The sequence below is a fragment of the Zerene cesonia genome, chromosome 11, assembly GCF_012273895.1.
Source record: "Zerene cesonia ecotype Mississippi chromosome 11, Zerene_cesonia_1.1, whole genome shotgun sequence".
Taxonomy (NCBI): domain Eukaryota; kingdom Metazoa; phylum Arthropoda; class Insecta; order Lepidoptera; family Pieridae; genus Zerene; species Zerene cesonia.
The window spans coordinates 8,384,104-8,402,419 of NC_052112.1; the positions used below are offsets into that span (position 1 = coordinate 8,384,104).

Consider the following 18,316-nt stretch of genomic DNA (forward strand, 5'->3'; position numbering starts at 1 on the left):
GCCCGATTACCAGGCAATGTGTGTATTTACCAGCGTATGAGTATCGTGTTAAATGTAACTAAAGTTAATGATAAAAGCAAATTTCGAAGAATAGTGTAAAAAAAATATTCAATTAGTTTAGTTTACTTTTAAAATTTAGGGGGTTAACACTATAAACTTCCCGTATAAACACAAAGAAAGACATTATTACTGTCAAACAGAGTACAAATTTTACACTGCTATCTTTATAAAAATATAAATAACAAATACTATTCTAACATATTCTTGTACAACATTTTTACATTCGAAGGGTTCATAAAAGAGCATCTTATAAATACTTAATAGGAAATAGGGCAATAAAGGTTGTCATACACTGCTTTGATAGGATAATCGTTTGCTTGACAGTCGGCCGATTTGATGGACGTTCACCTTTATACTCCATTTGTGTTACACGCGATTGTAAATCCAGTGGTGTGTTTACTTTTGTTATGACAAGCTTTGAAAATGAAGATTTGATTCGTGAATGTCAATCTTTAATTATACATTTATTGTTGATCTTGCTGAAATGATAACAACCATAGATTTTTAATTAGTATAACCTATAGTTATATGTTATCTGTGCTATTATCTAAGAATATATGATAAATAAAATAAAGAAATCTGCCTTAAAATTTTCTTAATGCTCTAAAATTTAGGATTCAGAAAAAACAACAAAAACAAACGTTTTAAACGTTTATTTCAAATATTTTATAGTATGAGTATTTCAAACCTTAAGTCTACTAAATGCAATAATAAAAATAAAATACAACTACCTAAAAGTACCTACGTTGTTACCAAAAAAGCTAAGAATATGCTTGTTTGATAAGAACTTATTGTTTGCTGTATAATATAGGTAAATTTTACTATTAGAAGTGTAGGAAACTTTATAGATAAATTTATATTAATTGATAATCATATATCTTCGTATTTATTTCATAAATGACATGATAAATAACCTTAAATAAAAACAAATATTATCAAATAATCTAGAATAAGTGGAATGTATTTTAATCACTCTTTATATTATCACAGCAAACACTTCAACCCTTATAACCAAAGGACCCAAAAATAAATTTACTTTTTCTATAAAATTATTTTTAAGTGCAAGTCATTAACACTTCATACACAAACACGTATTATTATAGATATGATCTATACGTATCTGTTATTTCTATGAGTATTTAATTAATATAAAGGAATACATTTAACATAATATTTGTGCTTGTAAGCAGCATTCAACTTAAAAATAAATTTACGACGTAACTCTAGACATTTTGAGCATCTATTTAGCCTTAAATAATAAAATATTAGTATTTAGATAAAAATGTTTCAAAATAATAGAGCACGGAATAATGAGAAAGCTAATAAGAGAAAAGATATTATTGATTTCAGAATTATATTCGCAATCGTATACTGTGTATTTATTCAATCTTACTTATGCAGCTAAAATTATAGTAACGAAAAATTATTGAACCTTATTCAGAGCAGAATACGTTTTAAATTGCACATAAAAGAGAAATACATATATATTCAGACTTTAAAACAGGATATTACTAAATATGAAATGTAAATGGTGTTTAAAATGATATGTCAGTTATTTCAAAATAGGTTCCAAACTATATCTACATTTCTACTTTAACTCATGTAAACTAAACATAATAATTTAATCAAAATTAATCTTAAACATCTCTATCAGTACAATTCCTAGAACTAAATAATCTATTTATTATTAAATTAAATTTATGGAGTATTTCGTTGGATGGACTCAATAAAAAATGTAGTCTGTGATAAAATTGTCAATTTTTGACAGTTGTCTTAATTTAAATTTTGTAAATTTATTTACCTGACAGACCGCTAGTCAACCGTTATTTTATGAAAACTTCGGCTGTATTATCAAAAAAGGTAAGGTAGGTTTTTCATAATTTTGATAGTATGAAAATGACGGATGAAAATTACAAATATAAGTCATAGTCGAGACCGTTCCCTCCACTGAGGTAGTCATATAAATATACCGCCATTTCGTCGAGAGCGTCGAATCTGGGGTCATTCAGGGTTTCGTCCCTCACAGACCTTGAAGATCTGCCCAATGACCTAAAAAATTAATATTTACTATAATTAATGTTGCTTCAAAATTACTATAATATTTTTTGTCTATGTAATGTTAATTTTAATTCAATAAAGGTTTATTATTATTATATCGCCATGAGTGTACGTAGGAACATTTGGATTTAATGATAAAAGCTATGTTACTCACTCGTAAGCCTCTGTGTATACTTACGCAATATTTTTTGTCAAGGAAAACTGTTGTTTTTCGCTTGAGATAGAATTTTCAAAATCGTTCAAAAGTATTTTTTCAAAATTTCAAAAGTATTTTATTCTAAGTAAACTAAGATTAATTACAATGTTTGTTAAAATATTTAATATACTTTACCTAAAATCTCCATCAGTCTCCAGATCATCTTCGCTTGTAAACCTCTCGCGAATGTCTTTCATTATACACGCTTCTAACTTCTTGTGCTAAAGCAAATAATAACATATTTCTATGGGTAATTGGGTACAGAAAATAATAAAGTAATGACAGTCCATAAAAATCTTAAATAAACATGTCAAAAATAATAAAAGGGAATTCGATTGGAGTAGATATTTAAGGTAACCATATTATTCGAAGTGATATACCGATTAAAATTAATATATTCTCAATTTAAGACGTCGGAATATGAAAAAAAGAACTTACGAAATGAATTAATGTGAAACTAATCCAATAAATGAATCTTACCTTATAACATCTGAAGAAGAACATGGGCTTTATTAGTTCTTGGGATAAAGGCGCCACGTCACGTTTGAGGTCTGGCACACATTGCTGCAAAATACAATAATTTTATAAAGTTAATCAATTTAAAGATGTCTACAATGTCTAAAATAGTTTTATTGCATATTATCACGCTTTTTTACATAATTTGGAAAGCTTTATATAATATTAATGATGTAATAAAGGAAAAAGACTCATATCTTTTACTTAAACTTGTCGTAGGACTCGATTAAAAAGATCAGTAGATTTTGTATAATAAATATTTATTTTTTTATTTTATTAGCAAAGAGAAACTTTAACATTAATCAAGAACTTCGAAATTACATGAGAATAACATATTTAGAATATAACACCTATTTTATTATTAACTACTTATTAAATAAGTATATTTTATTGTGGGAGTCGAGCACGCTTCGGTACGAATTGGGCCAGCTCGCACCGGGGAAGTACCACACCCCCACAGAAAACCGGCGTGAAATAGTGGCATGCCACTGTGTTTCGTACGGTGAGTGGGGGAGCCGGAGGCCCGTTTCCTTTTCCTCACCCGTCCTAGTCCATTCCTTCTTTCCAGTCGTTAATCCTTTACTTTTCCCTTACCCTATAAAAGCGGGCAGCGCATTTGCAGAGGTACTACCTTTGCGAATGTTTATGGGCGGTGGTGATCGCTTACCATCAGGCGAACCACCAGCTCAGTTGCCCGCTATGACATAAAAAAAAAAAAAAAAAAAAAAAATACTCGTACGTATTTAAGCAAATATATCTCACCGAGAACTTCTGACAGAACTGCAAGCCGTCCTGTATGTCGCCCTTCAGGTCGCTGGCCACGGGCAGGTTGCTGATTCTCTGCGTAATCTGCTCGTAGTTCGGCTCCAGGTTGTGGTCTATGTAGCCGAGCTCCTGCATCACGCACGTGATGTTACGGACCTTGCCAGCGCTGGGCCGGGAGATCATGTCGAGGCGGTCGCGCAGGTCCAAGTCCCGCTGGAATGAGGATGGTTTGTTTTACATGAATATTCTACAAATGTTCCCAGAAGGATATTTTTTTGCAAAATTTAAAGTTTTTTTTTTCCTTTGACTCCTTTTCGTAGTAGGGTTGATATATCTGGCTTTACGCGAGCAATATATATCGATTTCAAAACGTTTTAAATATATCGTATGTAGGTACTAGCTGTAAACCGCGGCGTCACTCGCTTGGTTACCCAAGTAAAGAGTAGCCTATGTGCTGATTAATAATATAGTCTGTCTCTGTGCCAAATTTCATACAGATACGATGAACTGTTTTCGCGTCAAAGAGTAACAAACATCCATACTAACTAATAACTTTCGCATTTATAACAATACTAGCTGCGCCCCGCGGTTTCTTTCGCGTTAATCTGTATCTCGTAGGAATATCGGGATGAAAGTTGCTTATATGTTATTCGAGTTGTCCAGCTATCTACGTACCAAACTACATTGCAGTCGGTTCAGTATATTTTGTGTGAAAGAGTAACAAACATACACACATCCTCACAAACTTTCGCATTTATAATATTAGTAGGATAATAATAATATATAATATAATATAACTTATTATTATGTAAGGTCTACTAAGTGAAAATTATATAAACATTTTATATTAAACTTACAGACATCCTGTTAGTTGCGAAGTATGGTTGTTGATAAAACCCTTGAGGCACAGGTTGCTGGTAGGCATAGGGATTGTATAATCCTGGGGGGTACAGCATCGGGTTGTAAGGGACTTGGTAGAAGGGGGAGGCAGCGCTGAATGGCCGGAATTGGGGATTGGGAATCATATATGGAGGAATCGGTTGTGGTGGGAATGGCTGAAAGATTAAGAAGTATTAATATTATTTCTTTAACATTTCACATGAGTTCCACTCGAAAATACCGTATTATAATTGTATCGATATACATAATATAATGAAAATATAAGGTTTGTATAAAAATAACTTCTTATACTGCTAATAACTTAGTTAAATATAAAAGTTATGGATGTACAACCTTACGGGAATATTTCATAATAAAAAATTATTTTTACACCCTTTTTCATATACATACATATTTTTGTTTACATACATACAAATAGAAATGTATGGAATTATTTTATAACTATAGGTACCCTAAGGATATTTCGTCACGTCATTCGTCGCCTCTTTAGCTCAGTGGTAGAGCACTGGTCTCGTAAACCAGGGGTCGTGAGTTCAATCCTCACAGGAGGCAGATATTTTTATATTTTTCTTACTTACCGATTGTGACCTTAGTGGTAAAACGTTGAATGGAATTTTTTGAGTGTGCAATTTTTCTTGATTCGGCAATTCATTTTCTTGATTATGTACAGCGCCATCTGTTGGCTTTGTTATGGTTTGCGTGCTCGGGTCTATTGCGAAGCCTGGTGGCAGTTTGCCGAACAATATAGAAGGTATCTGTTGGTTCGGTGGTTCCTCAAAAGATGGCGGTGTAGAGCATTTTGCATACGCGTCTTTCATTTCTCGTCTTATTTGTTTGACCACTTCCGGACCAAAGCAACTTTCATAAATCTGGAATTATTAAAGTATTGAAAATAATAAGAAAATGTCGTATTTCCTATCTACAAGTACAATAGTTTATGCCTTTATAGAGAAAGACAAAGTTTCAATAAAATCAAAAGGAATTTTGTGAGGAAAATATGATTGATTGCAATAATTTACTAAGCTATCATAGCAATGACTATGGAGATACAAGCGCTTCCTATTGATCAATGATATAGAATATTTTTATTGCATAAAAAGAAAACATTTCACAAGTATTTCAGTTGTGTATTTAATTTTAGCAAAAAAAAATGTAATTGAAATCGTAAGAACGACTTCTTACTTTAATATAAAAATAAAAAAAAAATGGTTTAAATTATTGATACATCTCTATCATATGTCATAATTGGATATTTATATTTTATTCCATCTTGAAGTGAGGTTAATGTTCCATAATTTTAACTGTCTCTCGTAGAGCAGTCGTGGCCGAGCGGTTAAGGCGTCTGACTAGAAATCAGATTCCCTCTGGGAGCGTAGGTTCGAATCCTACCGACTGCGGAACTTTTTGTTTTTTTTTCCTTTTCTTATAACTTTACACGTCTCTATAAAATCGTACTCAACTTTTAAATACAGTGATATTTTTTGCTCAATTCTCATTTTGACAATGCTTACCTTCATCATTGCATATTTCTTAATAAATCTATCATCACTGCTGGCTATAGTTTGGGCTGTTAGGCCGAAAAGGAAGGCTATTAATATTGGTGATATTCGTCCCATTTTGATCTGTTAACAAATGAAAAAAAACATTGCGATAAATTGTAAAAAAAAATGACACATACTAGTTACTGTAGCCACACTACGGCGTTTTAAAGAATGAGTAACCATTAAGTCAATGTAAAAAAAGAAAACGATATTTGTCTATTAACAGATACTTAACTCATAAAAATATTTAAGGCGGCCACGGAGGCTCGTATCCTTTTTCTCACACTTCCCATTATCCTTTATCCCCGTCGTCAATCCTTTCCTTATTCTTTATTCCTTAAATTAATTTTTGCAGCAGCTCTTACCTTACAAATTTTCATGGGCGGTGATGATCGCTTACCATCAGAAAAACTACATGCTCATTTGCCCGCTTTTATTATAAAAAAATAATTGTACTATGTCCGAAATATCCAATAAAAATTTACATTAATTATGATATGCTTTAACTTGAACTAAATTTAGTTCATTAACATTACTTACTATTATGAAAACCGTTATAGAATATGAAATACTTGCATGGTAAATTAATAAGTTTTTGTTATAGTAATTAGTACACTGAAGTGTCCTAGATGGCGCTGCGGGGGTCAATAGCCCCGAGCGGCCTTGCCTTTGCGCGTACGCAGCTGCCCACGTCAACTTGCGTAATGATCATACTTTTTGTTTACTATTTTTTGGCATAAGATGCCTTCGTATTATACATAGATTGATTTGTAAAAAATGTACTTATTTTTGAATTTTTTAAGTCAGATATTACAGTTTGCAGGCATTACCTACTTATAAGACTATGCTAATTTTCAAGAACCTTAATTCGAATTTTAATTAAACCCTTCCAACTTGCGTTTTGGGCAAAAATTAGTACTTATTTGATTATCTATAATCCGATATAAGACACGGCCCCCGGGGAAGGTGCCGTGCGTTATATTGGATTCCTACCGACTAACGACAACCGAAAAACCTACTCTGTTCCATTGAGCCGCTTTAGTGAGGTGGCTTGGTTATCTATAACTACATCTAGTCTACCAAAATATCACATTATTTTTGACAGATTATTAAATATCCGGTAGACATTACATTTACAAGCGTAAAGCGGAACTGAAAAGACGCCAATATCAATAGCTATGATCATACTGTTAAATAAATTAATTGTAGCAAGTTCCAAAGTGCAATAAACTAAAATAAGTGTACTGCGTAACTCTATACCGTTGTGCCCTTAAGGCGTTATAAAGATACAAAAAACAGCATTATCTTAAACTGCTCTGCTCTGTAGTCCACTTATAACCGGTATAGCTGTTGTACTTAGACTATAAACCGAAGTATGACGGAGACAAGTCTCTACCACTTGTATGAATGACGGATCGTCTCTGTAGACGACTTGGATTTTTTTCATGACTCCAAGGCTATCATTTGTCACAATGTTCTTACTTGATTATTCAGTGGAATTTGTAGATTTTGGTTTGTAATTATGTACTAGAAATCCTTTCGAATTGTTCCTGCTTGTAGTTATTATTTCTGCATTTGCGCATTTATAGGGTGATATTATATATATGTATATTATTGGTGCTAAATCAAAAGCTACATAAGAACAATGTGAGAAACAGTAGGTACACTGTTAGACTAACACCAAGCAAATCAAATTCTTGTCGTGTGTGGAAGTCTTTTGAAAATGTAGCCAACCAAAAACGTTTTACACACTAGTCTATTTTTTATGTTGACAATGTAGCTGATCGGATATCAAGATTTCTGTTTATCCCAAGGGAGAAATTAATCGGAATAAAAAGTATGCTATCGACCATGTCAGCTCATACTCTGTCTGGATACCATATTTCATCAAAGTCCGTTCAGTAGTGTCAGCATGATTGCCGCCAAAACATCCAAATAAACAAACTTTCAGATTTATAATATTTGTGTGATAGTGTGATTAACAATTTTTCATTAACAATATTTTGTCAGTTTTTTATGACATTATCACTGAACTATCAAAATAACCAAGTAAAGTACCTAGTTACCAACAGGCTTGCTAAGTTTTTTTTAAAATACCTATCTTTCATCATCTCAATCGGTTGTTAGCTAAAAACTTTTAATCATAGAAAGTTGTAAAGATTCTTGATAAATAACAGGAGATTGCTATTTAATTTGTCGGATAAAAAGATTAATTTATAACAGAAACCGGTGGTGAGTCAGAAGTTGATTTAATCTGCGGATGGTTTTGTCAAAGATAGGAACAGTTAATCTTACGTCTGTCTTATCAGTTATCTACTTATCAAGGAGAATTAAATTTAAATGTACTAGGTAGTAGCTATAATAGTTAGTTCTGAGACTGTTCACGCGTAAATCACGCGTTTCTAAAAATACCAAGCCTAATTTAATTTAATACGAAAAAGAGAGCTACTTTTTGAGTTGGTTTTCAAAATCTAAGTTTTTACTTTTAGCATAAGCTCCTTGTTAGATTTTTTACAAGTTTAGTGTCGCCAGTATCGATTATTAAATATTAACTATTAATAAATGTGTACAAATAAAATATATTGTTAAAAAATAGAAAGCTTGAAATAGCCACCGAAGTTTTAAGGTGAAAACACTAAAACCATTCATAAAGTGTTCATATTCACTATAAAATTAACAACGTTTAAATATTTACTGTTACAAAATTTTTACTACCGTTGTATCACCGTCATAATATCTCGTTTTATAACTGCATCCCAATATTTTTACACCAGTGTGTGGTTATGAATTTTGCTCAGCTATTCTCTATGGGTATTAAGTTAATTGATTATTTGATAATTGATCAACTTCCCATAAACGGGTATGGCCGGTCGAGATTTAAACGATTGTCAGTTTTTCTGAACAGATTCTTAAGTCTTAAGTGAAGGAATAACGGTGAACGTCATTTCTAGTTTAACAGCAATCACGCTCGCAGGAAATGGTTACTACAAATTATATTAATGGATTGGTTTGTCACACTTAAGGTGCATTTACGAAGGCAATCATTGAATAGATAGAAGTTATCACATTATGACGATATGTGGAATCAGAGTAGCTTGATCTTTCTTTTTATTAAAGCATAGAGCATAATTGATTCTAAACTGTATATATTAGAAACATTACTGCGATTTTGAAAAGAAACGGACGCAATTCTTTGTTTTTCTGGATGCGGGATTATGATGTGTCTCTGTTCTGGGACTTCGAAACTATATGTGGCTCATATATTTCAACCTATTTTGTCATTGGTTCTTTCTCTCAAACGCTTTATTTTCAGTTAGTTTCCATAACGAAGAGATTTTTTAAATAAATTCCAACGGAAGCAATAGAAAAATGAATGACATTACTTAAACTAAGATACAGATATTTATAATCACGTTTTTTCCACGTGTCTGGCCCAGGCGTCGTTTTTGTAACATTTAAAAGAACTTAGAAGTTGCGGTCGATGATGTAACATTAGATATACCTATAACAATGGTGAGAACAGGAGAATATTTGAATAACCACAATATTTACGGATCGACAGACACGCATTATGTTTCATAGCCTTTAGAAAGACAATGTTTCATAGCCTTTAAAAAACTAAGATACAATTTAGGAAAAATAATAAAGTAACCTTTTATTCTCTTCTTATGACAGGAAAGGATTTGTAAAGTAGAGCACTCTGATATTTTCTGGTTGATAAGGAAATATTCAAACAAAAACCTAGTGCCAAGGATTGTTCTGATGGAACATCAGTAATACGATTTGCTCTGCCTGTATTATGGACATGGCTATTATAGCTGTCTATAACGCTATTACGAGGCACACTAAACCCCTTGATGTTTGTGAAAATGCAGTCCCGGAGACGAAATCGACTCATCATAATACTACGGATCGCAGTGAAGCTTCTAAATGTGTTGTCAAATGGTGGGAAATGGCTATGATTGTATGTTATGAAGTTCGAATGCTACATAGTATGTTTTGAACTCGTTGGCATAGTTAGTTCGTTTTGTATCAGCAAATTTTTAAACTTCTGGAATAATTTTGTGTGATAACAGTTGTTTTTTTCTAGTAGCGTTACGGTAAACGGGAAAGATTGGTCGTTTTATTTTCGTTTTTTAGTTGCGATTTCAATTTATTAAAAAGTATCTTTTACCATTAAAACGTCTTTACTGGGTAGCATTAGCTTCTTCTTTAAGACGAGTCAACCCGTGTGAAGTCGGGGCAACAGGCTAGAATACAATTTTGTATATTTATATATTCATAAAAAAATAGTAATTCCATCAGTAGCATAGAAACGCATCACTGGGTTTGGGAAAGCATGCGATTGCGTTTTTATATATTTTGGAAGGCGGAATATTTATTTTTCATTTCCCATATGATATTGAAATTTCCTTATAATCTACGATGCATTCCAGGAATCAATACAATTTACTTGTGGTGATTGGATTAACAATGTTATTAAGATTATCGTCTCCGTAGAGATGTATTGTGATCTTTGCACATGTAGGGCTGGCAATCTTACTTTTACTCAGTATAAAACAAAACTGTGTTCCCCAATATATGTGTAAATACGATTCATTGATTTATATCTCACATTATTTTATTCCTAACCGATATTGTTATGTTATTTATTTTAAAATAAATGTTTATTTATTTTTTTAACTATATTATATACTCGTCGATCAATCACAGCCATTAATATTTTGTCTAATTACATTTTGACGATTCAAATCTTTGTTTTATAATATTGGACGTTATATTATCTTATGTATTATTTGTACGAGCTGGCAACCCTATACACCTGTCGAATACCTTGGTTTTGTCTGACTATTAAAGTAACGGGTCTAAGATTAGCATCAACTTAATTGGATAGAGGGGAATGCTGTAACACGTCTTACTTTTGTGTGTACATATTTGCAAATAATGGTGTGAATGTACTTCGCTTTAGCGTCTTTATATTTTATCTATATTCTACTCAGGCTGCTTGCGGCGTCGTTCGCGTCCACTTCGCAATACTTACATACTTAAATTTATATTTACTAATCTGCGGATGAAAAAGTAGCCTAAAACTATCTCTCTGTGCTAAATTTCATCCAGCTGATTAATAGTTTTTTATTTATTTAATATACCATAATAAATATCACTTCATTCACGGTAACTAAACAAACGAAAGGTAAACCGTACCCCTCTATATACCTTGTAGTATAATTAGTGGTTTGATCTACTATCTATGTAAATAAAAAGAAAATACATGTAAATATCGAAAGAATCTCTGAAAGAATACATAAAATAGCCAATCTCCCCATCAATAATTAAGCAACGACTTCTCACAATTACCACCCATGAAGATTTTTGTCTATAATTAACAATAATTTGAATAATTTTTAACGATAAGATTTCTCATAGGATTCTAATAAAACCCTAACCTGAAGCACAGATAGTATAATACTAAATTAGTAGCTTCTAGTAAGACAATTTGCTTTACGTTCCCATACTTATGGTATATTCAAATGGAATAAATTACGTAGGTATTATTTTAATATAGCTTAGTAATTATCAGATTACACTATTTTAGTTTGTAGTTGGACTTATTATGGTAATAATTATTTCATTTTAATTGCAATAATAATTTCTAGAGTGCATAAATTTTTCAACTGTTATTTATTAATTCAGATTACGACTATTTACTAATTATATGACGATACAATTTTCAATATATTTTTAAACGGCATTTGCTACCTTTAAACCTCAGTGTTTGCTAAGACTTCTTTTTGCATATTATGATTGAGACATGTATTTATTGTACCAAATGTATGTTTGAGTTTGATGCAGTGATAAATTAACATGACACATTGATGGATTAAAAATAGAACATGCTGACTCCTTTTACGTTGAAAAATTATAAAAATGAATTATATGTGATAATGAGAGCTTGATTGCAAATATCAACAGTCGATTTTAAGTTTTAACCATATAGGTATTTACCTACATACTACTAATCTCACCATTAATTATTATTATTATATAAAAAAGATCCATACAATAGACGATACGGAAACCCATAAGAGGTTATGTAATCGCTTCACTGATTTACGCCACGTCTCACGGGCAACACTGAACGATGAGAGATTTTTCCTCTACAGTCCACACGATAACAAAGATATTAACTGTAAATTGAAATTACGTGTGATATTTGTAAGATAATAAATAATAATTGTATGCTGGGTGTGAATTATGAGTTAGTTGAACTTTGCGAGTAACGTTGCGGTTCGGTTGTGTGTGGATTAACATTATTAAACTAATTTATATACAGATTTCATTCATAATATTTATCATAAAGAATTGAAAATCGTTACAAGAAAGTATCGTACGTAGAAAGATAAAACTCTATCCAAAGATACATAGGCCAAAATTACGGTTGTAGTTAGTTTTTCGTTTCTAGTGGTTTCTGGAAAGTATAATAAATTAAAGTACATAAAATAATCCTTATCATTATATGTTTCTTATTATAAGTGATTTCGAGGGTTTTGAACTTTATACCCCTAACCCAACTAGCTACGCCCATGGACAAACTTAGAGGCTAACAGATAATAGATATACTGTCATACTATACATTATTTTTATACCTTTGAGTTAAGGAAGAATAATTTAATGAATTAACTATTTGAATCTCGGTATATCTTTGTATAACACTTATATAATATTTACAGTAAATATTACAACAATATAAAAGTCGACAAAAAACTAAAGCGTAGCTTACTGATTATTATTTCTTTGTTTTGCCAATAATCCATATAAAACAGTCTAGAGTTTTTTCTAGAAAGATAAATAAAATAAAACAATTGAACATTAGAGCAAATAGTTTTTAACTCAATCACGAAATGGGACGAAGAAATAAACAACTGTATTTACACGATTCGGAAGTTTGTTGATTTTTTACCTTTGAAAAAGTTTGCAAAAAAGCTAAGCTAAATAAACATGGCTGTGAAATTTTCGGCCGCAAAAAAGTTATGCCGTAAATTCGATTGTCATCTCTAGATGGATTTTTGTTTTCTTTAAGAAAAACTGATAGCGTTTTTTTTTAAATTACGATGATTGTTTAGGTATATACTCTTTTGAGATTAAGATTAAAACTAGTAAAAAAGATTACAGCCAATGTTACGCAGAAATTTAGATTTATACTGGATTTAGTATTAGTGTAGATGCAAATGTAGCATTCTACATTATTTATCATTCATCATTTTTCTTACAGGTCATATGTCTTTTCTTGATATTACTCATCTAATAACAGAACATAAAATTCCCTTCAATTTCAGCCTTTTTCGATAGCTAGCTTATATACCAACTGCACAATTTAGTTAAAATGAGGACCATGTATGCCGTACCATCCCTACTTATTACTATACTGTTTTGCCTTTCTTCTATCTCTAAATCTATTTTTTCCTTAAATACGTGAGCGAAGCCGCAGGCTGTTAGTTATCATTTAAATGTGCATCATCTATCGATATCTGTTAAAATATAGGGAACTAGCTGCTCGCCTGCGGCTTTGCCTGCATTGTAGAGGACAATATAGAGTCCTAGCAAACTAAATAGTTACATATGCTTTATCCGCATAGCTTTTGTTTCCGTAGGATTTCCAACATAAAAATTCTCGAAACTATTTTCCAAATTTCATCTAAAGCGGTTCAGCCGTGAAGAAAATACAGACATAAAGCATTACTTTCGCATTTATAATATCGGTAGGGGTTGAAATTTATTATTGAAACTAGGTTTTGATGTTAACGACTTAATAAGGTCTCAAATTGAATATAAGGACAGGTGATAAATATAAATAACTTTCTAATGAGTGGACGCAGTAAACCTATAAAGTTAATTAAATGAACTTCAAATAATTATAGCTATCGGTATATCTTTAAAATTCTGTGGCCGTGATAAAGTTTTAATGGGCAATTGTTTTAAGTAACTCTCATTAATAAGAATATAGCAATATATCGTGTAAAACTGTTTTTGTCAACATATAAAAATACAAATTTTAGGTATTTCCGATTTGATACGTAAATCAAGTTATTATAAGTATATAATCTTAACAAAATAGAAGTCAAATCGAAGTATTTACAAATATAAAAATAATACAAACATAAGCCTATTAAACACAGTTAAAGGCACAATAATAAAAAAAACAGATTTCAGGACCTGAACAAGAAAACACACAGTTGAACCTTTTTAAAGAGAGCAAAATGTACGAGATTATAGAACTGAATCGAACATAATCAGTCTTCAGTTCTATCTAGTATAGTATTATGGTATCTGTGGTTCTATTATTAAATTATTGACAATTTCCTATAGAACTGATCGGTCTTCGAGTGATATTATAATGGTTTACACGTAATACGAAAGGAGCAGTTGCAAAGATAACATATTATTGGAGACTAGGCGTATCATTATGAACTCGTTTGAGGGAGCTTTTTTATTCGTATGAAAAACATTGCTGCTTGATTAAACCTGATCTAGGCGGTTAACTATTTTCTATATTTTATTTCTTTTCCGTTGCGTAGTGTTGATGGCTAGTACTTCCATCGAAAGATGGGTATCATGGAATATTTGAAAAAGAATTACAGTTTTATGAAGACTAGTTAAATTACTACTACGCTGAGCTGATGTGAGTTTTCTAGAGCATTTCTGTTTTTCGGGGCTACGACTTATCCATAAAAATCAGAGACTTTCAGAATCAGAGAATTTTAATTATAAATTGTGTAGAAAGGTTTTTTGGTTAACATCTAATGAGGACAATTAAAATCATTTTATTCAGAGTCAACTTCGAGGAGTAATAATTATTTTTATAATTTCACATTTTATTACGTTCATTATTGTGGACGTGGATTAATAATATCGATATATTTATTCGGAAACTAATTTAATATTGGTTTGAATTTACTTAAATTGACAAATAAGCGTTTTATTTTTATCAAACTGCTTCTTAGTCTACAATATATACTTATCGGGTTTCTAATTATTATTATTTTGTTAAGTATTTGTTAAAAAATGTAATGGAAAATATATTCCAGAATACATAAATAAAAAAATCAATGTTTTTACAAAACTTCTAAAAATAAAGACAAAACTTTAACGCGTAATTAACTCAACTACAAATTATCGAACTTCTCTATACATTGTACGATTTATATCGATACACACAACAATTAATCCTGTAGAAAATCAACAAAGCTGTACTCACCGCTAAGCTCGGGTCCCAAGTAAGCACAGCGCAAGTATGCGCACACGCAGAGCAATGACTCGCCGCTCTTGACCTTGCCGGGAGAGTACACGCGAAACCCACTGCTTACTTGTTTTATACTCAATGTGGGGGGAATCATTGCAACTAAGAAATGAGAGCCTGTATGTGGAGCTTTTAGTTTGGCGAATAATTTTCAAAGAAAAACGATTTAGAATCTTTGTTCTGATCAAGACAAGGAATTCGTTGACGGAAGCTTAAAGCTCTGTACACTTTTTCGTAATGTCGGTTCCTAACTTTAAATCTCATAGAGAGAGCCTAATGACATTAGGAATAAAACAGTGCTTTTCTGTAATTATCTCTCATAATTTCATTCACCTTTTTACTTTAAGAGTATGGTGCGACATTTGAGGGTGCTAGATGCGATTACTTAATCATGCAGTATTACAATATAAACATTAGTATGTTTTAAACATTTGCAATTAAATGAAGATACATTTCTTAAAGGAAGGGATATGGATCAATCTTTATATAGGGAGAGATATATATTCTTTATTAAAACGTCAATTTACTGAAAGCTTTGCGAGCTCATATAGTTATAGCCCAAACGATTTAATTTTGCTTTAATTCTCGTTTGAATAAGTGGCTATTAACATTAATTCTGAATTATTACTGAGTTCAGATTTGTTTTCTTACTCTTTCTAGACATTGTGAGACGCGGTTATAAAAATCAGGAAACAGAACTGTGGTTGTTTTATACAATATAGTCAGAGATAAGCTGTTTATGAGTATCCAATGATTTATATGCGGCAGGAAGGTAATTAGACAGCATTTTTGAGATTGACAATTTTAATGTCATGTTGCCTTTACCAGACGGGTGACTGGATAATGCAGAGTTAGGAATGGTCTAACGTCTGTGCGGATCGTTACGGAGGTTTTTACGACTACCCAAAAAGGAGTGCCATGAAACTTGTACAGGTTTGTATGTTTGTTTGTCATTTTGTTATTGTAATATATCTAACTTTTTTTTTATTCTTAGCGCCTGGATACTTTTGACCTAGTGTTTTTATTAAAATTGCGTCTAAGAAGTCGTTGGAGTACAAATAAAAATTGGAGACGAGACTGTGTTTTAGAATAAGTATGGGCAGGACGCGCGTAGTCAAGCAAGTAGTACGATAAAAGGAATTGTAGAAAAGAATTATATGTACTCAGGCGAGCGGTGACAGTTAATTATAAAATGGCACCAAATGACAATAATTCCCTATCAATCACAGAAAACTACGTTAATCGCTTGAATACCACGGAAATATCGAGTGAGAAATAAAAAAAAAAGAAATGCAGTCGAATTGAGAAACGTTAGAGGTCCGTTTGAGACGTCGATGACGACCCAAATAACTGTGAAAAAAGGTCCTGCAAGGAATTCTGGAAGTCCTTTATTAGGCAGTGGCACAGTAAAGGCTAAGGTTTATATAAAGCATACGATTCTATATTCATCATCATTAGCGTGCTTACAGCATTTTTTCTCAGCTTTTGCTTATGCATCATACGTTTAGCCTGCAAAGCTCAGTGGAGTAATTTCATCCTACAAATATTACAAAGGCGAAAGTTTGTAAGTATGGATGGATGTATTTATGTATGGAGATTTGTTATTCGTTCACGCAAAAACTACTGAACCGATTGCAAAGAAACTTGGTACGTAGAGAGCTGGACAACTGGAATAGCATATAGGCAACTTTTTATCCCGATATTCTTACGCGGGTGAAACCGCGGGGCGCAGTTAACTTATAAATATAAACTTAATGTCAGTATGACGTGTGCATGAAAAACGATAATATTGAAGTTAAGTAATTTATATAGCAGTGCTTTCGTTTATAGGGCAAATTATACACACATTAAAAGGTAATACAATTATCTAAATTATGAGAATACCCTAAAACATACGACTTGGATTCAATATATTTTATATGTGGTAGTCGAGCACGCTTCGGCACGAATTGGGCCAGCTCGCACCGGGGAAGTACCACACCCCCACAGAAGACCGGCGTGAAATAGCATTCTGCTGTGTTTCGTTCGGTTAGTGGGGGAGCCGGAGGCCCATATCCTTTTCCTTCCCCTTCCCAGTCCTTTCCTTTATTCCTCTCGCAAATCCTTTCTTAATCCCTTCCCAATTTAAAGTCGGCAATCCATTTGTAGAGGCGTAAGGTCTGTAATCGACTTTACGCCTCTACAAATGTTCATGGGCGGTGGTAGCGCTTACCATCAGGCGTCCCACCAGCTCCATTGCCGACTGTGACATAAAAAAAATAATAATAATAATAATTTTAAGGAATTTCTAGGATTGCTCGGCAAATACGTAAAATTCGAAACGTTTGTATTAAGATTTCAATATGGTAAACAATATGTTGATTAAAAATTTTAGAGATTTTAACGTTTTAATCTGATATACTTATATTTTTATTGAGGAAATAGTCTTAATGTCTTGAACTAGCTGTTGACGTATTTCGAATTAAACATGGTACTAAATTATATAGAACTGTTATATTGTTAGCATGGGCTCAGACGCATATATATAAGCTTGCACAATTTCTTGTAAGTAACTAATGGTGCAGGAACGGTGCTTATAACAAGTATAGATTTGAAGTCATAAACGCTTCTATAATATCTGTCATCAGTTATTGCGTAAGGCTAACAAAATAACCGGGTTCAAAAGGGGTCAAGAACAGCTGTACAAGGAACCTTGCCAACTTTGAAAAGATTTAACGCCCATGTCATGTCTGTAATAGCTATCTATACTATTTGCAAAGATGTAGCTATTGAGAGTAAATACATTGCATTTGACAGTGAAGATGGTTGAGGTTACTCAATCGCCCCGTTGCGTTTTGGGTAGTATTGCTGGAAAAAATATTAAATACTTTATTAAATTTAAATATACGAGATTCTTATATCAATTACGTAACAATATTCTGTTGCAAAAGTTGGAGAAATTTAACTACTAAGGAAAGTCAAAAAAACTGCTTTCATAGATTT

At 32.1% G+C, this 18,316-nt stretch overlaps 1 protein-coding gene and 2 non-coding genes across 3 annotated transcripts; 2 read left to right on the top strand and 1 right to left on the bottom strand.

Annotated features, from left to right (window-relative positions):
- Positions 1 to 698: 698 nt before the first annotated feature.
- On the bottom strand, positions 699 to 15,448 carry LOC119829959. Its single transcript, XM_038352705.1, has 8 exons — positions 15,293 to 15,448; positions 6,007 to 6,117; positions 5,074 to 5,364; positions 4,453 to 4,650; positions 3,593 to 3,808; positions 2,795 to 2,878; positions 2,450 to 2,535; positions 699 to 2,109 (listed from the first exon to the last, which is right to left on the bottom strand). Exons 2-8 carry the CDS (start codon positions 6,109 to 6,111, stop codon positions 1,971 to 1,973), a joined length of 1,119 nt encoding a protein of 372 aa, XP_038208633.1. The 5' UTR covers positions 6,112 to 6,117; positions 15,293 to 15,448; the 3' UTR covers positions 699 to 1,970.
- Trnat-cgu lies at positions 4,976 to 5,047 on the top strand. The gene has a single exon. It is a non-coding gene; the product is annotated as a tRNA-Thr (tRNA).
- Positions 5,811 to 5,892, top strand: Trnas-aga. The gene has a single exon. It is a non-coding gene; the product is annotated as a tRNA-Ser (tRNA).
- Positions 15,449 to 18,316: the final 2,868 nt, after the last annotated feature.

Excerpts from the sequence above, each read along its gene's own strand:
- LOC119829959 (XM_038352705.1), bottom strand. The coding sequence starts at position 6,111 with ATGGGACGAATATCACCAATATTAATAGCCTTCCTTTTCGGCCTAACA. Across the intron at positions 2,879-3,592 it reads AGTTCTGTCAGAAGTTCTCG|CAATGTGTGCCAGACCTCAA; the intron begins GTGAGATATATT and ends TGTATTTTGCAG. Across the intron at positions 2,536-2,794 it reads TCTTCTTCAGATGTTATAAG|CACAAGAAGTTAGAAGCGTG; the intron begins GTAAGATTCATT and ends TATTTGCTTTAG.